The sequence below is a fragment of the Rousettus aegyptiacus genome, unplaced genomic scaffold (assembly GCF_014176215.1).
Source record: "Rousettus aegyptiacus isolate mRouAeg1 unplaced genomic scaffold, mRouAeg1.p scaffold_m13_p_2, whole genome shotgun sequence".
NCBI classification, from domain to species: domain Eukaryota; kingdom Metazoa; phylum Chordata; class Mammalia; order Chiroptera; family Pteropodidae; genus Rousettus; species Rousettus aegyptiacus.
This window is the reverse complement of record NW_023416295.1, coordinates 94,360,185-94,386,214: the sequence shown is the minus strand read 5'-3', so window position 1 is coordinate 94,386,214 and position 26,030 is coordinate 94,360,185. Positions and strand designations below refer to the sequence as shown.

Sequence of the window (26,030 nt, the reverse complement as noted above, 5' to 3'; positions counted from 1 at the left end):
TAAAATATACATATCATGAAGTTTACCATTTTGACCATTTTAAGTTTACAATTTCAGTAGCATTAAGTGCATTCAAAATTTTGTGTAACCATTACCAGTATCTTTTCTAAAACTTCCATTACCTAAAACAAAACTCTAACCATTAGCAATTACTCCCTCTGCCCCAGCCCTGCTAACCTCTCTCTTCTACCTGTTATAGCATGACTCTGAACTTCATTCCCTTTTATATCTGAATAATATTCCATTGGATGTTTATATCATGTTTTGTTTATCCATTCATCTGTCCATGGACACTTGTATTTTTTCCACATTTTGGCTGTTGGGAATATTGGTGTACACGTATATGAGTCCCTGCATTCAATCGTTTTGGGTGTATACTTAGTGGAATTGCTTAGTCTTGATAATTCTATGTTTAATTTTCTGAGGAACCTGTTATTATTGTTTTTTATCATCATCATTTCCATTATTTGGTGAATGTATCGATGAGCTTTTTGTAACATTATTTTTAGTACTCTGGTGCTATGAGCATTGTGGTATGCATGTTTTATCGGGAAACTATACGCATGATATTCTGCCCCTTGTATTGAAAATTTTGGTGTGGAGTATTTTTATAAAACTGTCGAACTGGACTTGTATGCTTTTTTTTTTTTTTCTTTTAATTGAACTTTTAATTTTGAGATAATTGTAGGTTCACATGCAGTTCTAAGAATAACACAGAGAGATCCTCCATACCCCTTGCCTGGTTTCTCCCAATGGTAAAATCTTGCAAAACTATATAATACAGTGTTACAACCATGGTATTGACATTGATACAGTCAGGATCCAGAACGATTCTTTACCTCAAGGATCTTTCATGGTTCCTTGTTACAACAAAACCCACTTTCTTCTCACTCCTACACCTTCCTTAATTCTTGATAACCACCAGTCTCTTCTCCATTTTTATATTTTTATCATTTCAAGAATGTGGCACAATCATGGACTCATAACACTTTTTTGAATGGAATCAGGCAGTATAGAAGTTCAGGATTGCCTCCCTGAATTAAAAAAATTATAAAATATACATAACAAAATTTACTGTGTTAACCATTTTAAAGTATACAGTCATGAATGTTGTACATTCATGTTGTACATTCATGTTGTACAACCATCATGACTATTCATCTATAGAACTTTTTATATCTTGCAAAATGGAAACTATACCAAATAAACAGTACTTCCCATTTCCTTCTTTCCCCTGACCTGGGCAACCACTGTTCTACTTTATGCCTCTAAGATTTTCACTACTTTAAGTACCTCATATAAGTGGAATCATACAGTATTTTTTTGTGAGCGATTGGCTTATTATACTTAGCATAACGTCCATGTGGTTCATCCACGTTGTAGCTTGTGTCAGAATTTCCTTTTTGAGGCTGAATAATATTGTACGAATAGACTACATTTGGTTTAACTGTTCTTTTGTGGATAGACTTTTGGGTTGCTTTCACATTTTAGCTATTGTGAATAATACTGTTATGAATGTGAGTATATAAATGTCTCTTCAAGACCGCTTTCACCACCCTGAACGTGCCTGATCTCGTCTGACCTCGGAAGCTAAGTAGGGTCTCACCATGTTAGTACTTGGATGGGAGACCACCTAGGAATACCAGGTGTTGTAAGCTTAAAATAAACAAACAAATGAACAAACAAACAAATAAAACTCTGCTTTCAGTTTTGGTTGTGGAGTATTATTTTGAATGTATAACCAGAAGTGGAATTCCTGGATCATATGTAGTATTTTTATTTAAAAAAATTTTTGAGGAACTGCCATACTGTTTTTCCACAGCTTTGCCTACTCTTAAAATTGAGGGCAACATAAAAATTAAAACCACAAAATAGGTGAAGTAATACATTGTATTAACTTACTCTGTCTTGGCAAGAAGCCTAATTTAAGTGTGATTAATTATGATATAAATAGTTTTAATTCTTTTTCTTTTCTTCCCTTTGCCCCCTAGGAAATGTGATATTTATCCATTCATTCAGGAAACTTTTATAGAATATCTACTGTGTATCTGTTGCAATTTGGATTTTATCACTGAACAAAACAGAAGCCCTTGCTCTCCTAAAACATACAAACTTTTGCTTTTTAAAAAATAGCTTTTCTGGAATAGAAGTAGATTTTTAAGACCAAAAGTACCAAACAATTAAGTTAGCAATTTCTTCAGATAGAGAAATTGTTTTTGAGTGACATGATTAAGTTTACCTTATGCAGTAGTCGGCCCTCCACGTCCATGGGTTTCACATCTGGGTATTTAAAAAGGGCAGACCAAAAATATTTGGGGGAGGGAGGGCAGTTATCTTATTGCTAACATGTACTATGTAGTTAGGCCTACAGTGGTAGTATCTGTATTGAACATGTACAGGCCTTTTGTGTGTGTGTGTGTGTTGTATAAACAGTATAGTATAACTACTATTTACTTAGCATTTACATTGTATTGGGCACTATTCGTAATCTAAAGATGATTTAAAGTATATGGGAGAATGTGCATAGGTTATGTGCAAATATTATTCCATTTTATGTAATAAAACATCTGTGAACATCCTTGGATATTAGTATCTGCAGGGGTCATGGAACCAGTCCCCCATGGATACTGAGGGAAAACTGCATTTTTTGAAGGGAATGCAAAATCTAAGAAGTGCAAATTTTACAGTTCCCATTATGAAGGCAATCTGGTGTTAGTACATTTAACTGAGAAGAGATCTAGTATTCCACTCTTGACTTCACCAGTATCTGATATTTTCCTGGATTCTTCACTTTGACCCTTGCTCCTCTTCACTCCTTTATATAATTTTAAAAACAAAGGCTTTTGTCCACTGTCATCATTATACTGGTAACTATGCTGCTATTACTTTTTATGCTAGTAGTACCCAGTTTTCTTTTCAAGTTCATTCTCTTTTCTGAATTCCAACTTTGTGTTTCCTGGTGTCAACTGAACATTTCTGTCACTTCCATTTCCAAAAACAAATTCAGTATTGTTCCACTGTGGATTCACATCTCTCCTTTATCATCCCTTCATCTTTTCCGGGTAGTTCGTTGTTAGTATATGGAAAATGGGATATTTTCAACTGAAAATCAGATGCCTCAACTGATTTTTATGTTGGTTTTGTATCCTGAAAATTTATTAAATTTATTCATTTTGATTTTTTTTTTTTTTTGCTGGAGTCTTTTGGGTTTTCTATATATAAGATCATGTCATCTGCAAATAGAGACAATTTTACTTCTTTTCCGATTTAGATGCCTTTTATTTATTTTTCTTGCCGAATTGCCCTGGCCGAGAATTTCATTACTTTGGAAGTGGTGAGAATGGGCATCCTTGTCTAGTTCTTGATCTTAGAAGAAGTAGAGCTTTCAGCTTTTTACTGTTGAATATTATGTTAGCTGCAGGCTTATCTTATATGGCCTTTATTATTTCTAGTACGTTTCTTCTGTACCTAATTTGTTGAGAGTTTTTATTATGAAAAGATATTAAATTTTGTCAAATGCTTTTTCTGCACCTCGAGGTGATCTTATGATCATACAAATGATGATCACATTGTATATGTTTATTTTAATTGTTGTATGCTTTCTCTGTGCTGAGGAATAGCCTGATTTTGTTAACATGCTATGTCACATTTATTGATTTGCGTATGTTGAACCATCCTTGCATCTCAGGGGTAACTCCCAGCTGATCATGGTATATAATCCCTTTAATGTGCCATTCAATTGATTTTACTAGTGTTTTGATGAGCATTTTTGCATCTGTGTTCGTCAGAGTATTAGCCTGTAATTTCTTTTTCTTTTAGTGCCCTTATCCGGCTTTGGTATCAGGAGAATGCCTTGTAAAATGAATTTGGAAGTGTTCCTTTAATTTTTTTTTGGGGGGGGGAGAGTTTGAAAAGAATTGACATTAATTCTTCTTCAAATGCTTGGCAGAATTCACCAGTGAAGCCATTTGCTTGTGGGCTTTTCTTTGTTGGAAGATGTTCTATTACTGTTTCAATCTCCTTCCTTGTTATTGGTCTGTTCAGATTTTCTATTTCTTGATTTAGTCTTGGAAGGGTGTATAATTCTGGAATTTAGTTATTACTTTTAGGGAATCTAATTTGTTGGTGTGTAATTGTAGTCTCTTATGATCCTTTTATTTCTGTGGTATCAGTTGGTGCTTTCAAGTTTCGCTCTTTGTCTTTTGAAAGTTTGATTATAGTGTGTGTCAGTGTGGGTCTCTGAGTTCATCTTACATGTAGTTTATCGAGTTTCTTGCATGTTTATATTCAGGTCTTTAATTAAATTTGGTAAGTTTTTAGCTATTATTCACAGATTCTCTTTGTCCCTTTTTCTTTCTCTTCTCCTTTTAGAATCTCTATGATATACATTTTAGTCCACTTAATGGTGTTCTATAGGTCCCTTAGGCTCTGTTTGCTTTTCTTCAATCTTTTTCTTTGTTTCTCAGCTTCCATGATTTCCATTGTCCTGTCATTAAGTTCAGTGATTATTCCTTCTCCCTGCTCAAATCTTCATTTGAATCTCTTTAATGAATTTTCCATTTCAGTTACTGTACTTTACATCTATAGAATTTCTTCTTGGTTTCTTTTAAGGTTTTCTATCTCTTTACTGATATTTCCATTTTGTTCGTACATTGTTTTCTTGGTTTTCTCCAAATCTTTAGTTCTTTGAGCATCTTTAAAACAAGTTGTTTTAAAGTTTTTGACTAATATACGTCCCATGCAGTGTTTTTCACAAGTTTCTATTGACCAATTCTTTTCTCTTTCAAATGGGCCATATTTTCCTGTTTCTTTGAATGACTTAAGATTTGTTTTTGAACACTGGACGTTTAAATATAATAATGTGGTAACTCTGGAAATCAGATTCTCCCCTTTCCCTAGGATGTGTGGTTTTATTTTGTTTTATATGTATATAAAATAAATGTATATGTTTATTTATATGTTAAATTGTTGCATGCTTTCTCTTTGCTGAGGAATAGCCTGAGGTATAAACTAAATGTCTTATATATTTTGTGAGCCTGTTTTTTGGACCTGCACTGCCATGTTCTAATTTTACCCATGAATGTCTTTGAATGTCCTAGTCTTTAGTGTCTGACTTCTAAATGGGAAAAGCAAAAAATGAAAGGAAAAAGTTACTACCCTTTAAATTTTTTGGATGTCACTTCACCTGGGTCTTGCTACAGTCAGGGGAGGTGTAACAATAATGGCTGTCTTACTGTTCATCTGCATCTCAGGGATTAGAAGCAGCAGCCAGAGCATAGATCCCCATTATCTGAAGGACAGGGTTATTTTATCCGCCCTAGCTCCTGCAAGCTGTGTGAAGGTGGCTCCAGGGACAAGTGCACAGCTGCCTTCTAGGGGCTGGAGTTGGGGAATGGGTAGCTGCTACTCTGCTAAGACAGAAATTAACCAAATATTATAGTTTACACTCCAACTTCCCCTGGAAGTTTCAAGCCTTGAACAAACTCCAGAGTTCCAAGTTGTTACATCAGACAGATTCTGCCAGTGCAATTGTTGTTAGGTAGGGAGACAGATTCCTGGTGTGTCCTACTCTGCCATCTTTCCAGAAACCTCTAGTATTTCTTTTAAGACAGCTCTGCCAGTAGCAGATTCATTCATTCATTCATTCATTCATATTCTTCCCCTTCCCCCAATTTGAGAAAGTCTTTATTTTTGAATGATAGCTTTTCTGGATATAACATGCTTGGTTGACAGGTTTTTTGTTTTTTGGATTTTTTTGTTTGTTTGTTTGTTTATTTTTTGAGTGTGCTATTTGACTGCTCATTGTTTCTGCTCAGAAGTCAACTGTTAATTTTACTGGGTTCCCTTATAAATAACTAGTCTTTTCCTCTTGCTACTTTTAGGGTTTTCTTATGGCATTTCACTTTTAGAATTTTTAATATAGAGTGTGGATGTCTTTGCTTTTATTTTGGTTGGAATATATTGAATTTCTTGGATGTGTAGTTTATTGTTTTTCAAGAAATTTACAAAGTTTTCTGCAATTAGTCCTTTGAATACTTTTTCTGCTCTTTTCTTTTGGTGCTTCCATTATGCTGATGTTGGTGTGCTTAATGGTTTCCCACATACTTCTGAGGGTCTCATCATTTTAGTCCACCCTTTTTTTCTCTATCTTTTGACTTGGATAATCTCTCATCAATCTGTCTCCAAGTTTGCTTATTCTTTCTCCTAGAATTCTACTGTTGAGCCCTTCTAATGATATTATCATTTAATTATTGTACTTTTCAACCCCATAATTTCCATATGGTTGTTTTTCTAATTTTTCTATTGATAATTCTCTATTTGTTATGACATTGTTATCATTCCTCCCTTCACTTCTTAATCATGGTTTCTTTTAGTTGTGAACATGTTTATAATAGCTACTTTAAAATCTTTTTCTGATAAATCCAACATCTGGCGTGTCTTAAAAGCATTTTATGTTGCCTGTTTTTTTTTTTTTTTTTCCCCATACATAGTTACAAATTTCTTTTTTTGTGATAAGAACTTTAAGATTTATTCTCTTGGCAACTTTCAAACATACAATATGGCATTATTAACTGTAGTCACCATGCTGTACATTACATCCCCAGAACTACTTATTTTATAACTGGGGGTTTGTACCTTTTGACCATCTTTGTTGCTTGTTCCCCCCCCTCCCCCAGTGTATAGAGATATACTTTCTTGTTTCTTTGCATACCTCCTAATTTTTTTTTATTGGATATTGGACATTTTAGATAATACATTATAGTAACTCTAGGTACTCATTTCCCTCCTCCAAGACTTGTTATTGCTATTTGTTAATTTGTTTAGTGACTGACTGGATTGTTTTAGTAATGTCTAGTATTCAGTATTCAGTTTCTGATACTGTTCCTCATGGGGGAGGTGTGTATAGTTTTGGATATTCCTGTAATCACCATGCGATGATAATGTTTTTGGTTGGTTCTCTTGCTCTTTTTCCTTGACGACACCCAGCTTTTAAACTCAGATAATTGCCAGCTGATTGCTGTTTCGATTTTAATGCCCTGGGCTATAAATTGTTCTATAGACTAATACCACCAAATTCTGGATACACTGAAGGAATAGTTTCTGAGGTTAGTGTTTGATTTTTGTTCTGACACCAGGAGGGCTCCTACCAATAGTTTATTCCTTGGTACTCCTCTGCAAACTAACTTGCGGGAAAGTTTAGCTTGTATTTTGGTTCTCCTCCCAATTGTCTTTCACCACAACATACGCAGTTCTTTAGAATACCTTTAGGTTTGAGCTTCTTCACCCTGTGTTGCAAATAAAGTCAGGTTCTGTGGGAAGAGATTAGGGGCCACTGTGCTCCCAACTTTCTTCCCTCAGGTAAAAATATCTGAACCAGGGCTTTAGCGATATATGAGGATGAGAACAATGACATATTTCTTTGAGTGACAGCCCCACTCTAGGAGATGAATGTTTGGTGGGTCATTGTGCCATGGTCTCAGGTCCTCTCTTGCTTGCTTCTGCTGTTGTAGGACTACCAACTCATGAGCTGGGTCAAGAATGATTAGCATCCTGGAATTCTCAGCATAGCATAATCAAGGTAGTGCCTCAGTTCCACAAGTGGGGCTGATAAGAAGGGAGCCTCTACTTCTAAATGTGCTTGTCTGGGACTCAGCCTCAGCACAATGAGAAACACTGATGTATTCTTCCTGTAGGGAAGCAACCTCTCTCTGAGTTCTTCGGTCAGAGGAAGCCATGCATTTTTGGCTGCAAGGGTCTCGTGTGGAGTCTCTGACCCTCAGAGTTGGGAGAGGGCAGGGAAGAAGAGAGACGTCTTTGTTCAAATATGACTGACCCTTGCCTTTCCTACTGAAGTTTTGTAGATATTCCTTAATGTCTGTTTGACTTTAAGACTGTTTCCAGAGGCTTTTAATCATTTAAAAAATATACTTTTCAGGAGTTTCACTGGGGAGCAGGTCAGTGGAACTCCTTGCACTGTGGCAGAAGGCATTTCTCCTGTTACTGTTTTCTATTTCATCTATTCTGATTAGGTAGGTTTGTTGTGATATCTCATTGTGATTTTAATTTCTCTGGTGGCTAATGATGTTGAACATTTTTTCTTGTCTGTATATCCTCTTTGGTGAAATATCTGTTTTTGTCCATTTTCCAATTGGAGTATTTATTTTTACTATTGAATTTTGAGAGTTCTTTCTATGGTTTATGTTGAATATATGATTTACGAATGTTTTCTCTGCAACATGTGTTTTCAACTTCTATGAGTGTTTCACAGTAAATTTTGATGAAGTCCAGTTTATCATTTTTCCTTATTAAGGATCATGCTTTTGTTGTCAAGTCTCAATACTCTTTGCATAGCTATGCATCCTGAAGATTTTTTCCTTTGTTTTAAATAAAAGTTTATAGTTTTGCATTTTACATTTAAGTCCATGATCCATTTTGAGTTAATTTTTGTATAGGGCATGAGGTTTAAGTTGAGGTTGTTCTTTTTGTTCTTCTACCTCTTCCTTCTCCCTGTGCCACCTATGGATGTTCAAGTGTTCCAGGACCATTTGTTGAAAAGGATTTTTTTTTTTTGCATGTTTATAAAATAAGAGTCGGGCTTGTGTGTCTATTTTTTGATTGTCTTCTGATCTGTCAATCTATGGGTTTCTTCCTCTGCTAATACCATACTGTTTTGACTACTGTGGCTATGTAACAGGCCTTCATGTTAGAGGGATTCTTTCTACTTTATTATCTTTCAAGTTATTTGTTCTAGCTATTCTGGGCTGTGCCTTCCTTATAAATTTTAGAGTAAGCTTGTCTTTATCTACAGTCATTGCTAGGATTTTTGGAATTGCATAATTTGGAAAGAACTGTCTTCTTTACTGTCTTGAGTCTTTTAGTCCACGAATATACGTTATTTGTTTAGATCTTTAATTTCTTTCATTAGCATTCTGTAATTTTCAGCAAACAGATCTTATAAATATTTTAAGAGTAAATAGCTAAAATTTTTTGGAGTAATTGTGATATTGTTTTAAATTTCAGTTTCTACATGTTTATTATTAATATATAGAAATATGATTGATATTTGTGTTTGTGTTCAATCTGTTGACCTTGTTGAACTCACTTAGTAGTCCTAGGAGTTTCTGTAGATCTTCAGTAGCATTTTAAAGTTTGTTTTGAAGTGTTTTATCTTTTTTTTTTCGTATTGTAATATTAATTTCTTATATAACAACCAAATGTGGGCTTTTGGGATGGAGGCTGTTGATATCCATATATTAATTTTATACTCAATCATTTTGATGAATTTTCTTATTATAAAGGTTTTTTAAGTTAGTTCTTTTGGATTTTATAGCTAAAGCAACATATAATCTATTAATAGTTGTAGATTTATACTTCTCATTTTTTCCTCTTGTTTAGTTGTCTAAAACCTCCAGAACAGAGTTAAAAATGATGATGAAGGACACCTTTACTTTCTCTGACTTTTCCTTAGACTCTTAGGATTGCTTTAGATTTTAAGGTATTGCATCCTAGTAGGAATTCATTTTATCATTAGAGAGAATGCAAATAAACTAAAATGTGTAGTAAATTACAGTTCTATCCATATTCTTAGATCGGGGTGTTTTGTTAAATTTTTGAGAACCTGAGTGCTGACATAAATGCTTTTACCTTCAACAGTTCTATTATTGAAACTCAAAAAATATAGTGATAGGCCTTCCTGCTTTAGCGATGAATATAATTTTTTGATCGAAGGTTTTACGGTGGGTTGTTTGTTCATTCTTTTTTCATGTTGTTCTTGTAAATTTAGAAAACATTGTTGATAGGACTATATTTTGATCTCAGGCCTTTCCTGGAAATTGATTTTTTAAAATTTCTTTTTAAGGAGAATCCTTTACAAAGTCTTTGGGAAAAATTTTGTCATTTGCTTTCTTTTTCTGAATTGAGGATTACAAAACAATAACTAATAGAGCATTTCATTTATATTCTCATAAGTGAGCAATATCTCTCCATACATAGCTCCTGCTTATAAGAAGTTCAGTGGTAATATTTCAAGGCTACTTTGCTGAAAGCTGTATTCTACTTGCTACTTTTGAGAATAAAGATTATGAGTCTTTAGTTTACTTGCCATGCAAACCAAATAACTTTAGTGTTTGTTGATATAAGAAATGTCCAAATCTGTAGAGAATTTTTATTAGAGTTTATTTAAGCAAAACTGTTAAGAGTTACCAGGAAGCAGGATCTCAGATGCTCTAGAGAATGACAGTTTTACAGTTTCTTTTATACCTCTGGAATTAAGGAGAGAACTAAGAAAGATGACTTGAAGGTGGGAGAAAGCTAGGTACAGGATAGTTAAGATTATATGCTCCTTGAGAGGTCTGGAAAAGAGGAACATTCTGGCATTTCAAAGATGGGTTAACCTAGATACACAAGAACAATGGACAGGGCTTGCTTAAACCTTTTACTAAAGCGGTGATACACCTGGGCTTGACTACCTACCATGACCTGCCCAGTTAGGAATTCATGATCTGATTGCCCTGTGAAGTTTCTTTCCATCACTGGACTTGTCGGTTTTATTACAGAACTCACCTTTTTTGGTCCACAGGTTCAAGTTCTTATCTTTTTTTTCCTAGTCTTAATTTTTTTGGGTAGTAGAAAGCACATGAACTTCATCAGGGCCAGAAAGACCTGGGTATAAAACCCAGCTGCTCCTCTTTATAGACTAAGGCCTTGAATAAATTACCTAATCTCCGAGTCTCACTTTCCACATCTATAAAATGGGGGATAAAACTTCTTGGCTCTATATGAAGATTATGTGAAAACCACATGTAAATTCTCTGGTGTAGAATTTAACTTTGTCGATCCACAATAAATGGTAGTACCCTGAATCAAAATGTAATGGTGGGTGAGAAATAGCTTTGTGAACTGTAAATAAATGTATATAAATCATTAACGTTGTTTCCTCTTTCAGAATTGGGCATTAATACATAGTTTATAATTACAGTATTATAATATGTTTGCTCAGGCCCTTATATGATATGCCTATGCCCAGGTTTGGTGATACTTAAAAGTTTTGTGTTTGTCATTGGTCCAGAAATTTTTGAAAACCCTTGGAGAAATCCTGCAGCAAACACATGATTTACGAAACAGATTAATTCTTAGTTTAATTAGAATTCTTGGGCTAATTATTAGTCTTGTATATCATACATATGAACACTAAGTATACCTTTTATCTTTTAAAATAATATTTAGGCCCTCCTACTTTGCTCTCCTCCTTTCACCCCAGTAAGAACTTTGAATCTCATGGGATTTATGAGCATAACATGTACCCTGGCTTCTTCCTGATTTAGTAATTCTGGTTAGATTGGCTGTGATAATTGCCTTATTTTTTTGGATATGTAACTAAATGTCCAAAATAAGCTTTTGTACTATGAGTTAAGAGAGAGAGAGGTCAAGGATTGAAATATTGAACTCCTAGAGAACTTATTATACAGTCCAATTTAGAGAAATATTGATGATTTCTAAAAGTGTTTTTACCATTAAGAATATTTAAATGTCATCTATCAGCTATTCATTAAACATTTATGTGCATAGCACTTTCTGAGAACTCATAGGGATATAAAAGCATGCTCTGGTCCGGAGTTTCTTTTTTCAAGGATCATCTACTTAGAGTTCAAAGCAACACAAAAAATATTGAAATGTCAGACGTTAAACATTTTAAATGCAAACCATTATCAATAATATGTTCTATATGAGTCAGAGATTTTGTCCTATTTATTTCATACAAAGTATGGTGAATTTTGATTTTCTTACCTGTGAAGCAGAAATAAAATTAGCTTATAAGGTCATTTTGATGTTTAATGAGATGAGATATGTAAAACGCAGCTGTGATACATAAAATCCACATATATTCTTTCTGCAGTTAGGTACATTTTTAACTGAAAAGTAATGTATATGGCAAAAATATGCAGGTAGATGAAAATGAAAAGTAAATCTTCTCACTCCTGACTCCACATTCTGTCCTATGCATTCTATATCAGGAGTATAATTTTGAATATTTTCCAATAATTATTCTATGTACATATATGATTATAATATGTAAGTGGAACATATATATGTTGTTTCGGTCCTCCTGTTTTTCATTTAAAAGTAAATTTTGGCACTGTTTTCTATCAGCAAATATAGGTTTATTATATATTATATTTTTATGTTGTTAATGATTGCTGAGTATTTTATTGTTTGAGTGTATAATAATATAACTGTGTCTTCCCCCAGCATGCGTTTAATGTGTTTATCTAAAATATGTTAATTTAAAACCTTACTTTCTTTAGGGTCAGTTCACTATCCTGAAAGTCCATCCTCCCAGGAAGAAGGTACAGAAAGAAAGAAATAAAGAAAGAAAGACCTCTTTGTAAGGAAGCCTTGTGTATCCCATGAACGAGACAGAGGAAAACCGGTTGGAGTACGGCAGGACTCCAGAGCCAGATATAAGGCTCAGAAAAGGGCACCAACTCGATGGTACAAGGCGAGGTGATAATGACAACCACCAAGGAAATTTGGAGCCTGTTTTAGAGGCATCTGTTCTTTCTTCCTATCGTAAAAAGGTAAGTTGAAGTGGCAGGATGGTAAGTAAACAAAAATTTATGGGAGTATTGCTAGAAAGAGGGTGAGATTTTGAAAAGGAATGTTGAACACATTTGTAAATCTCTTAAAATCAGGTAAGTATTATTTGATTTTATGGTTATGCCTTTTCTGTTGACACTTAAAATCATACTCAATCTGCTTTATCTTGTTTGAGAAAGGAGAAGGGTGATGTAGTTCTTTTATCATTTATATTTTTGGAGAAATTCTAATTGCATGCTGGAACTACTTCTGCATGTGGTTTATCTCTAATATGTACCTTGGAAATCAGTAGAGTTCTGGGAACAGAAGGCAGATATTAATCTTTCCTTTCACTTCCCAGAGAAAAGAGCAGCTTTTAAATTATTCAAGCAGCTATACCTAGAGAGACCAAAGGTATAAATATCTGAACAGCATCAAAAATTCATTGTTACAGACATTTTGCTATGTGCTTTGGAACCTTGGAATTACGTAGCATGCGTTCGATGTTGTGGCTCTAGTGCAGTGTTTCTCAGACCATAGGTTCATCCATCAATGGCTTGTGAAATTAATTTTGGTACTACAAACTGTTTAAAAAATTAAATAGCAAAATGGAATAAAGATATTGAGCTGCTTGCATATAGTAATATACATTTAAATAAACTATTCGATGAAATTGTTTAGTTTTATATAGATGTATAGATGTGAATAATATATACTTTTCTTACTGTGGGCTATAGTTTAAAACATTTTGAAAGCCTCTTCTTGGAACTGTATCTTTACCATTCTAAGAGATATGCTTATTATGTGGGCGATAGTGATGTTGAGGTTTGAACTCCAGAGGGTTGTCTTGTCTTGTCTTTTCAGATCTTTTATGAGAATTTCACCAGAGCTTTGTAGCAATATGGGCAATTGTCACAAGAAATTTAGGGTCATTTCTTCTTTTATTCTTGGTAATACTTTATAAGCCAACTTTATACTAGATGGTGCTATAGTTACTGATTATTTGTGTGTATGTACCTATACATACACAGGCAGATTAGAAATTTATAAGATTAAAAAATACATTTGTCTATAATAAGTATGAGTAATTTGGCTTTTAAACTAGCATTACTGTTTAAAAAGAAGTTTGACAGATAAATGGGTCAAGAACTTCCTTCAACACTTGACTTTGTTTTGTAATTACCATTTTATAGTAACGTGTACTAGCAGCTAAGACTTCCCTTTCCAGGCTGTTTTCCTTCAGCTGCTACTAAGGCCTAAGAAGCTGTTAATTAGCTGATGAGAATTATCACTACATTCGGATGAGTGACTTTTTAAATCTTTTTTTCTCTTTTTTTGATAGTAAACACATAACATGAAATCTACCCTTTGAACAGATTTTTAGTACATTATTGCTAACTACAGCAAGTCTTCTAATAATGTCATTTTGTTTAAAGTGGTTTTATTATAATGCTGATTAGTAAAAAACAATCCATTCCTCTTTAGGGCCACTGTGTGGAGTTTGCATGTTCTCTCCATGTCTGCGTGGGTTCTCTCTGGGTACTCTGGTTTCCTCCCATACCCCAAAGATGTGCATGTTAGGTTAATTGGTGTGTCTAAATGGTCCCAGTCTGAGTGAGAGTGTGTGTGTGTGGGAGTGCGCCCGCTAGTAGATGGACTTCCTGTCCAGGATGGATCCCCGCTTTGTGCCCTGAGCTGCCAGGAGAGGTTCTGGCCACTCTCAACCCTAAACTGGAATAAGTGGGTTGGAAAATAATTATCTTACTGGTTTTTATTAACCTTTCTTAGATGTACAGCTCATTTATTTCAATGTTTAATATTAGAAGTGTTTTGAGTCTTTATTTAGAAGTGTGGTAATGTTTTTGTGACCAGAAATATGCTGTAGGAACGTAATTCTTATCTATTATCAGTTAGCCTGTGGTAAAATTGGTTTCATTAGACCGTTTTACTTAAAGTTGCAGTTTCCAAGAACCTATCAATCTTATTAAGTGAAGATTTACTGTATATGTACATTGTCGTATAGCAGGTCTCTAGAACTTTTCATCTTGCGTGACTGAAGCTCTATACCAATTGAATATCAACTCTTCATTTTCCCCACCCTTCACCCCTCAGAATGGCAGCCACCATTCTACTTTCTGCTTCTATGAATTTGACTACTTTAGATACCTCAAATAAGCTGTATTTGTCCTTGTATGACAAGCTTATTTCACTTAACATAATTTCTTCAAGATTTATTCATGTTGTACCATACGATAAGACTTTTTTTTTAAAAAAAAAAACAACTGAATAATATTCCATTGTATGTATGTACCCATTGTCTTTATCCATTCATCCACTGATGGGCATTTAGGTTGTTTCCACCTCTTGGCTATTTTGAATAATGCTCCCAATATCTCTTCAAGATAACAGTTTTTACTTCTTTTGGATAGATATACAGAAGTGAGATTACTGATCTTACTTTACTGAGGAACTTCTATATCCCATCAGTAGTACACAGGGGTTCTAATTTCTCCATATCCTCATCAGCACTTACTTTCTTTTTTTTGATAATGATTATCATAACGTGATATGGTAGCTCATTATACTTTTGATTTGCATTTCCCTGGTGATTAGTGACATTGATTATCCTTTTAATATACCTGCCGGCCTGTTGTATGTCTTTAGAGAAATGTCTATTCAAGTCCTTTGGCCAGTTTTTTAATCAGGTTATTATTATTATTATTTTTGCTATTGAGTTTTTAGGAGTTCCTTATTTTTAACCCCTGATTAGGGATTTTAACCCCTAATCAGATTTATGGATTGCAAATATTTTCTCCTATTTCATAGGTTACCTTTTCACTCTGTCAATTGTTTTCTTTGCTGTGCAGGAGCTTTTTAGTATAAAGTAGTCCCACTTATTTAGTTTACTTTTGGTGTTGTATCCTAGAAATCATTGACAAGACCAATATTATGAAGCTTAGCTATATATTTTCTTTTATATTTATAGTTTCAGATCTCATACGTAAGGGGTTTTTTGAGTGAGGTCATTGTGAATTGATTTTTTTATATGATGTAAGGTAAGGTTCCAATTTCATTCTTTTGCACATTTGTTGCAAAGGTTATCTTGCTGAAGATCATTTGACTATATGTGTGGGTTTATTTCTTTCTGTTCCATTGGTCTACATGTATGTCTTTGTGCTAGAACCATACTGTTTCTTTTACTGTATAGCTTTGTAATATGTTTTGAAGTAAGGAAGTATGATACCTCTAGCTTCATTGTCCTTTTCAAGTTTCAGGGTCCTTTGTCATTTCATGTAAATTTCAGAATTGTTTTTGCTATGACTAGGGTTATCTTAAAGGAATTGGAAATGTAATAAACAAATAGAAGAAGGTCGACCAGGTTATTGAACACAAGAAGACCTATCATCTAGCCTTATAAAGTAGGCAAGTTATTTCCCTGAATTTGTTTTTGTCATATGTAATAGGACAATAGATGACGACTGTTTTCCTTTTCTGTTATGATGAGTCTACATTTTTTCAATTTCTTGATATTAAGAAATATTTTCAAAGGTTTTCAGAATGGACACACTGAACTATTCTGAAATATATCCAATTTAAAGAACCGATGATAATAAAGTAAGTAATACCTCTGGCAGTTTCTAGAAGTAACTAACTGAATGTTTATTGCTGATCAAAAGTGGAGAAAAGGAAAGGAAGGAGTGTGGGTGTCCAGGGCATTTCAAGTAATAGGAGTAGTGTATGCAAGGTCCTGAGTCGAAAGAACTTGGCATATTTAAGAAATATGATGAATGGATAGGGCATGGATGGTAAGAGATGAAGTTAAAAAAAAAATGTAGGTAAAGACTCGTATAAACTATGATATGGAGAAGGTGCATTGGTGGCCATTGGAAAATTTTAAGCGGAGGAGTGATAAGACCTTATTTTCTTTCTAAAAAGATCATGTTTTGGCTCTATGTAAAGACAGGTTATGGGGGCAGTTGGGCTGAGAGAAACTTGCAAATGAGTTAGGCTGCTACAGAAATTCAGGAGAGTGGCTTAGTCTGGATTGGTGGTGATAGTGAAGCTGGCAGGAAGTGGATATATTTGAGCTATGCTTTGGAAGTATAATTGACAGAATTTGATGGTGAATTGGATGTGATAGTTAAGGGAGAAGGAAGTGACAGGAATGACTCTGAGGTATGATGTGAGTAATTAGATTGATGGGGGTGTGAAACTGTATTCTGAGATGGGAAAAACTGGAAAGAATGAATTTGAAAATGAAGCAGATTTAGGTAGGATTAAGAATTTGCTTTGGGTCATGTTAAATCTGAAATACCTGTCAGACATTTTAGTGGATATGTCAAGAAGAAAGTTGGGTATAAGGAATTCCAGAGAGGTCTTGCTGGAGATACTCCTTTAGGAAGCAGCTTCAATGTAGTTGGTGTTTAAAACTATTGAAATGATTAAGAGGGAGAGTGAAGAGGGTGAAAGAGAAGGGCTGTGGGACCCCACCTGAAGAACACTAGCATTTACAGGGCATTTCAAGGAGAGAAAGCAAGTAGAGGAAGCTAAGAGAAGCCTGTGAGATAGGAGGGAAGACCAGGGAAATGTATCACACAGAGCATGAAAGTATTTCAAGGAGGGTAGAGAACTGTCGTTTGTTTGTGTCTAGTGTTTCTAAAGAGATCAAAGACCAAAAGGAGAGAAAAGTGACCATTGGTTCTGGCAATTAGGTATTCATTGGTGAACTTAACAGGAGCTATTTTGGTGGAGAGGTGGGAACTGAAACCATTTAAGTAGATCACTGTTAATAGCAAATGATAAGTATTCATGGCATGTGTAGTAAGTAATTCCTTCTCTGTCATGGAAAAAGAAGGTTCAAACAAGTGAACTGTTTGCCAGGTGTCTTTCCTATGTGCTGAAATTATTTTATAATTTTCTGGTTTTCCATGCAGAATAATAACAATTAAAATTACATAAAACCTTTAATTTTTTGCTTATTCCTTCTTCAATGAGTACATTTTAAAGTCTGATGACAAATTTATAGCTGTAAGTATTTATTTTGGGGGGTATTTTTAGATAACAGAGGGAATACTTGTTAAGACTAAAAGTGGAGGACATCAAGGCCTACTATATTTTAACTCTATTTGTGGACAGGTATTTCTGGATTCTGGGGGCTTGTGCTTGGAATCCATGCTGTACTTACTTTCCTGGTATTTAAGTATCAAAATGTAAATTATGAATTGTAGAATATCTATCTTTTACTGCACATGTTCTGGGAGTTTTTTTCATCTCTAAAAATATTCACAAATATTAAATTTAAATAATATTAAATTTAAAAAGTAGAAGATAAAATTGTGTGTGTGTGTGTGTGTGTGTGTGTGTGTATACACACACTATAGGTAACAACCTATAAAGGCATATACACTAAAATTTAGAGGTATGCAAATATTTAAATGTTAGTGTACCAAAAAGAAAAAACCATATTCTGTGTTAGTCAGCCTTTGCTGCAGGAATTGAATACTCCAGAAGCTCAGTGACTTAGAATAAGCACACACATTACACGAGGGCTGTAGGTCAGATGTGATTGCTCTAGGTTGCCTGTCTGTTGCAGGTCAGCTCCATGTGTCTTCTCATTCTGGGACCCAGACTGAAGGAGACTGCCTAGGACATGTTCTCACATGTTCCCATGGCAGATTGCAGAAGTCCCAGAGAGCAAGCCAAATCACACATTTGCATTTGAAGTTTTTGCTCAAATGTGATATATGTTGCATCTGCTTATCTGCTAGCAGGCAGACCAGTCATGTGGCCAGGTCCAAAGACAATGGGATAGGATTATTTTGCTCTTTGGGGGAAGGAGTAAATAGCTAATTGAGAATGTTATTATGTAATTTGCCATAATTTCTAAAAGGGAAAAAGCATTCCCTATCCTTAGATCTTTACATAGGTTGTTGTACTTCATGTCATAAATTCTCAGTGCAGGGTCTGATGTTGGAGAGAAATTTTCTTATGCCGTAGAATGCTGGATTAACAGTTGGGTGATCTCGGTATTTTATTTATCTAACTTATGACTATGGCTTTGCAACACTTTTCAATGCATCAGTTTCTCTCAAAAAGTAACAATAACATTATGTATACATACTGTATGTGAGCATTTATGTGAAAATTCTTTTAGGTTTTAGATTTGATCTTTGGTTTTCTGTTCCTGTCTGTTGCCCCAAATGAGCAGTGTAACTATCCAGAGGTTTCCTCAGATGTTGTAAATTAGTGTGTATTAAGTTGAACTGACTACCTATGATATGAATTTTAAAGCCTAAGTAACCTAGAGCCTATTATTAGTAAATGAAGTAACTGAGATTCAGACTATACTTTTTTTGATTTGTTATCTTCAACATATTCCAGTGATTTACAATTTGGGGCAGTTTCAACCCCCAGGAAATATTTTGTAGTGTCTGGAGACATTTTTAGTTATTACACCTTAGGGAGTTGTGCTTCTAGCATCTAGAGGGTAGAGAGAGGCCACAGATGCTGCTAAACATCCTCCAGTACATAGCCCCCACCATAAAGGACTATCTAGCCAGCTATGTCAGTAGTGCCGAAGATGGGAAACCTGAGTATTCCAACTACCTTAGTGGCATATCGGTACAGCAGCATATATAAAACTGTTATGCTTTTTAGTAATAGAAGTATTGTAGCAAGATTTTTTTCAGATTTTTCCAGGGCTGCTGTTTTACAAATCTCCCAGGAGATTCTGTCAAATCCTAATCCTTGTAAATGATCCATCTAAGGTGTGCTGTACACAGCATGCAAGGTGGAAAAGCAGTGGTCTTATTTGCCTACTCTGGGCCAGGTGCCTTTCTTTCTTGCTAGGAATATGGTGGTGATTAAGACAGCCACGATTCTTGCCTATATGGTGCAAGGGGAGAAGTGGAGGAGACACAGGCAGTAGACCCCAGAAATACATAAATGAGTAAGATTATTACAGTCAGTATTAAGCTACGAGGGAGAAAATATGCTAAGGTAATGGGCTAGTTAGTGAGACACTTTAAATTTTTTTAAATTTTGTATGAAGACTTAATTTTTCCGAGCAGTTTTAGGTTCATAGCAAAATTGAAGGGAAAGTACAAAGCTTTCCTGCACACCTCTTGCCCCCACACATGCATACCCTATTACCAACATTCTCCACCAGAGTGGTACATTTGTTATAATTGATGAACCTAAACTGACACATCATGATCATCCAAACTCCATAGTTTACATTACACTTTACTCTTGCTGATTGCACATTCTGTGGGTTTGGACAAATTTATGACATGTATCATCCATCACTATGTTATACAGAGTTGTTTCACTGCCCTAAAAATCCTGTGCCTGCCTATCTGCCTTCCCTTCCCTGATTTTTTTTTTTTTTAAGGTAAAATGGTAAAGAAAGCCTCTTTAAGGCTTGAAGAGCATGTTTGAGGTAAGGCTTGAATGATAAGGAACCAGCCATTCAAAGACCTGGGGGAAGAATTTTTCTAGGCAGAGGAAACAAGCTAGTGCAGATATCTAAAGGTAGAATAAGTGTTTCTTTTTTTCTTCCTCCTCTTATTCCCTCTCTCCTTTTAAAAAAAAAGAAGAAGAAGAAGAAGAACTTAAAGAAGACTAGTGTAGTTAGAGTGTAAATAACATGAGAAAAAGAGTGAGGTCAGTGGGCCAGGTAGAGACCAGATCATAGTAGGTCTATAGAAAAAGTTTTAATAAAATCCACTGGAAAATGGGCAGCCTTTGAGGTGTTTAAACAGGAGGGAGAGATAGATGATTTTGAAAAAGATCACTCTGGATATAGATAATAGATTGTGAGAAGACAGAATGGAAGGAAGACAGGAACCTGTTAGACTAATTTTAGATGAGAGAAGAAGTTGCCTTGAACAGAGTGGTAGCAATAGCGGAAATGGAGAGAAATGGATAGATTTTTGAGTATATTTTGGAGTTCAAGCAAACAGGACTTTCCTGATGGATTAGATGTGGAGAATGCGGAAAAGAGAGGAATCAGGGATGATTGCTGGATATTTTAACAGCTAAAACGGAGATTGGTGAAGCAAGAATGAAAAGCAGGTTTAAAGGGGGGAAGTTAAGAATTTTGTTCTAGAATGTTAGACTTAAGATTATTATTAGTTGTCTTAGAAGAGATACTGAATAGGCAGTAACTATATCACTATTTTTAATGAATCACTTAACTGTTTAAAGCTGACATGTTTGCTTATTGAATCTAAAGAATTTTAAAGCTTGAAAGAATTTCAGGCCAGCCAGTTGGAGATTAAAAATGGCAACAAAGTTCTATTTATAATATTAGTTGTTACATTTTGGTGGCAAGATATAGTAAAATGTTTTGAGTTCAGAATTTGCCCAGCCAGTCTGTATTAGATGTTCCTTTAATCTTAGAGCTAACCCAGAAGCCAACAGCCTGAACAGAAGAAACATTTCTTTCAATCTGTTTTAACAGACTTTCTATGAGGAATCAAGGAGAGGATATGATCCGTAGATTGTAGAATGTTAGAGCTGAAAAGTCTCTCTGAAATCATCTTGTTTGTCTTCTTCAATTTACAGATGAGAAAATTGTGGTTTTGTTCCTAATGAAAATTTGTTCTTTGTATATTTTTTCTTTGGAGTGGAAATTCTTTGCTGAAAAAGAGAAGGTGGTTTATGAAGAGACCAGCAATAGCCTGTACTACCTGCTTGGGGGGTGGTTTCAATAGAAAACTTATCATTTAAGCAATGAAAACTTTTCTTTTGCTTCAGTCCTTCCTTGGCCTGCCCTCTCTATATTCATTGCAACTTCTGCTTTATATTTAATCTATGTACAGTACTGTCTCTTGCTGCTAATTTCAGGCTTATTAACAGAATAATCATGGGAACTAGAAAAGAAAAGGGATAGAGTTACAGAAAACTATGCAATTTTGAGGCTGAAATTAAAGACACAATATTAATATAATATTTTCAAGTGACTTGAAGAGTTCTATATACTATTTTTATGTTTGTTTTTAGAGAAAGGATTCATTTTTTTAATTTCCAGTTTTGAAGTGGAACTATCTGAACTGTTAGCAAATAGAGTGTATCCTTCTAAATAATTTACTACCTTTACTTTATATGTAGTACTTTCATAGGTATTGTCTCATTGGCTTTTCAGAACTACACCCTGAAATAGGGAGAACAAGTGTGATCTTGTTTTGAAAGTAGCTGAAAGTAAGATTTAGAAAGTTTTAGAGTAATTTGCCCAAGGTCATATGGCTAAATGAGAGCATGTGCTAAGTCTTCTGACTGCTCTTTCTGCTGAACAAAGCTGCCTTAATGGCACCAGATTGACTTCATGTTTCTCAATTACAAACCCTGCCCCTGAGTATTTATGTTGAGGCCAGAGGTTAGATTCAACTGTTGGTGCTTGTTGTTTTTAATGGAATTGTTTTTTTCTGTTAAGCCAGATTAATTTTGCTTCTTAGGTGCAATCTAACCTAATGGATTTTTTGTTTATTTTTGTAAACAAATAAATCTAATCATGGTGCTGTCCTTCACATTTCTAACTTTGCATCATTTTCTTTTTTTCTTTTTTAATTAATTTATTATTATTTATGCCAACAGCACCTAATCTTTCTAGGTGGTCTCCCATCCAAGTACTAACCAGGCCCGACCCTGCTTAGCGTCCGAGATCAGACATTCGGCTTGTTCAGGGGGGCATAGCCATAGACTAGGGACCGTGGCTCCATTGGGGCTCATACCTAGGACCTTCTGCTTGTAAAGCAGATGTGCTAACCACAGCACTATGGAATCACGTCCTTGCATCATTTTCTTACAGAGGTGTATTGAGAATAACTTAGTACATGAAAAGCAGTGAGAACGTTGCCGGTACATGGAAAGTACTTAATAAAAGTTAAATGTAGTGCATTATTGGAGGCGTGTGTCTGTTTCAAAAAAGGAAAGACTTGCTTAAATTTGACCATAGAAAGGCAGACTGTCCTATCCAAAGAACATAGTTAATTTATCAAGTTACTGTTTTTATAATTCTTCTTATTAAAGTTTGCAATCTCTCTTAAAAAAAAAAATTGACTTGGTTATTATCTTTCTCCATTTACCTGGATGTACTAGCTACCCCCAGCAACTAAAATAGTCTGAGAATATTGTATTTCTTCAATAAATATTTAAATAAAGATATAATGAATGCTTGAACCTGAGTTTTAGCCCTGGCTTTATTGCCAACCAGCTATGTTGGTTGGCTAATTGTCTTAATTTCTTGGGGCCTCATTTTCTTTATATAGAAATGAAGTTGTTGAACTAGGTCATATTGAGGGTTTTCTCAACCTCCAAATTTCTGTGGTCCCTCCACTCTAGTTTTTAACATTTTTTATTAGAGAATAAAAGATGAATGAGGGTCATAATTATATTTTTTATAGATCAATTCGATTAGGTGGATACTTTTATCATGTTTGATTTTACTTAAGCCATTCTGTGCACCAGTAGATAAAAGGGGAAAAAAGCAGAATTTTGGGTTCAGGGAGACCTGAATTTGAATCCCTGACCTCTTCTACATCATTATTTCCAACCTTTTTATGTGGGTGTGTCCTTAAAATTAAAAAAAAATCTTATTGAAGTATAATATGCACACAGAAAAGTACATATATCATAAGTGAATGGTGTGATAATTGGACACACCTGTATAACCGACACTCCCAGGGCTCCCCTTAACCCCCACACCCTCCTCCCCATAGTCACTGCCTAGACCTCTCCTCCAGAGGTAACCATTATCCTGACTTCTTATGGCATAGATTAGTTTTGTCTTTTTTTGTACTTTATATCATTAGAACCATTCAGTATGTACTCTTATATCTGACTTTTTCACTCAGACCCATGTTTATGAAATTCATTTGTATTTACTTAGTGTAGCTGTAGATCATTCATTTTGCATTGCTCTATAGTATTTCTTTGTGTGAATATACCACATTTCATTCTATTGTTGAAGGCTATCTGGGTTGTTTCCATTTGGGGGCTATTATAAGTGGTGTCTCTATAAATATACTAGTACTTGTCTTCTGGTGAACATATAGATGTATTTCTGTTAGTTATATACCTAGGAGTAGAATTGCTGGGCCAGGAGATAACCCCTTTCTTCCTTTAAATATCAGAAACATTTAAGAGACCCACTACATGATAGTCCTGCTTTTAATATTAGTTTGAAAAAAATATATGATAGAAATTGACTGTAAATTGAGTTTATCTTAAGTGAATTCATATTTTGTAAATCACTACAGCACCTATATGTATTAGAAGAGTGGAACTGCCTACATGTAAGATGGATGTCATTAGGTTGGGAATCAAGGTGCTACCTAGAGCTGTCTGACTTGCCCTAGCTACCTTTCTTTTATGATTGCCTCCTTACACCCCCTCTCTCCACTCCCAACATTTTTAAATTGCTTCCCCCATGCTCATGAAATTTTAATAACAGATATACATGTATCTAGCCGCTTTTGTTGTTCATTTTGTTCTTTAGATTCCACATTTACATGAAATCATGCGACATTTGTCTTTACTTGACCCATTTCATTCAGTGCAGTACCCTCTAGGTTAATCAAGGCAATATCTTTTTCTATCCCCTTCCTTTTAGTCTGTGTGTGTCTTTTAATCTGAAGTGAGTCTCTCGTAGGCAGCATATGTAGGGTTTTTGTTTTCTTATCCTTTCAGCCATTCTGTCTTTTGGTTGGAGCATTTAATTCTTTTCCATTTGAGGTACTTGTCAATAAGAATGTAGTTATTACCATTCTTTATTTCTGTTTTTGATACGTTTTTTCTTCTTAAAGAAGTCCCTCCAACGTTTCCTGTAATACTGACTTGGTATTGATAAATTCCTTTAGCTTATTTTTGTCTGGGAAGCTCTTTATCTGTCCTTCAACTCTAAATGATAGCTTTGCTGGATGAAGTGTTCTTGGTAGTAGATCCTGAGTCTTCATCACATTGAATATTTTGTGCCAAGCCCTTTTGTCCTAACTAGTTTCTTTTGAGAAATCAGCTGCCAGTCTTATGGGTGCTCCCTTGTAGGTAACTAACTGCTTTTCTCTTGTTGCCTTTAAAATTCTCTCTTTGTATTTAACCTTTGGCATTTTAATTATGATGTATCTTGGTGTGGCCATCTTTGGGTTCCTGGATTTTGGGACTCTCTGAGCTACCTGGGATTGTATGTCTATTTCCTTCACCAGGTTGGGGAAGCTTTCCATCATTATTTCTTCAAATAGTTCTTCAACATCTTTTTTTTTTTTTTTTTTGGTACCCCCTAGGACATGAATATTTTTACATTTAATAGTACCCCAAAGGCTCCTTAAATTATTATCATAGTCTTGGCTTCTTTTTTCTTGCCATTCTGATCGAATATTCTTGGCTTTCCCATCTTCTGTATAGGTCATTTGATCCTCTTCTTTATTCACTTTGTTAATTCCATTTAATATACTTCTCATCTCAAATAATGTATTCTTCATTTCTGACTGGTTCCCTTTTATAATTTCTGTTTGCATTTTTATGTTTTTTTTTTTTAATCTCTTTGTTTAAGTTCTCACTGAATTCATCTACACTTCCCATAAGTCCACTGAGCATCTTTATAACCAGTGTTTTCAACTCTGCATCTGTTAGATTGCTTGACTCCATTATTTCTGAATTTCTGTTCTATTCTCTCACATGGTTTCTGCTTCTTTGTCTTCCCATTTAGACTGCCTTTCTGTGCCTTTCTGTGTCTGTATTAAGCAAAGCTTCTAAGTCTCCTGGTCTTATTAGTGTGGATTTGTGTGGTAGGTGTCCAAAGGCACAGTCCTGAGAGAGGTTCAGCTGCAGGCCAAATTTAGCCCCAACATGTGCCTCTTCAGGTCCACCTGCTAAGATTCAGCAAGCAGTCCACAGATGCTGTGCTTATAGTTGCCTCAAAAGGCCACACCAGAAACTAAGGCCAGCTGCCTCCAGTGTGAGTCTAGGAGCTGTTTAGCAAGGGGCACCCGACTAAGAGAGGACACACCTGGATGTGGCTTGGGTGGGGCCACGAGTTTGGGGAGGCGGAGTTTCAGGGAATCCTCTGGGCCTAGCAACATCTGTTATCCAGTTTGATAACTTCAGGGCTATGGCAGTGCTGAATCCACATACTGGGAGTGGGGAGAGCTCAACAGGGAAACAATAGATACTGCTGGCATGTCTGTACAGAGCGAGTCTCCCCTTGGCCCTCGCTCGGACAACTCAGTGACCCCTCTAAGTCCCTGGTGCGCCTTGTGCAGCCAAACCAGTGCTGGTGGTCATAGCAAGCAGGTCTGTCACCATGAAGTTTCATTCACAGACACGGCCCCTTTAAGAGGCATCTGCAGCTGGAGCTGCTGCAGCCTCCGTTCCGCTTAGCCACTTGGGACTGGGCAGCCTCACGTCCTTGCCCCGTCCTACCTTCTGCTGTTGCAGGGTGATTTCTTGTATGTTTC

General features: G+C 35.3%; 1 protein-coding gene across 2 annotated transcripts in view; it reads left to right on the top strand.

Annotated features, from left to right (window-relative positions):
• The window catches only part of ADIPOR2 (adiponectin receptor 2), a 62,399-nt gene that overhangs the window by 20,309 nt on the left and 16,060 nt on the right, over positions 1-26,030 (top strand). For both annotated transcript variants that reach the window (XM_016125920.2, XM_016125929.2), the window contains exon 2: positions 12,306-12,578. In XM_016125920.2, coding sequence (XP_015981406.1) covers positions 12,408-12,578 — 171 coding nt within the window. In that variant the 5' untranslated portion in view covers positions 12,306-12,407. The remainder of the gene's footprint in view (positions 1-12,305; positions 12,579-26,030) is intronic.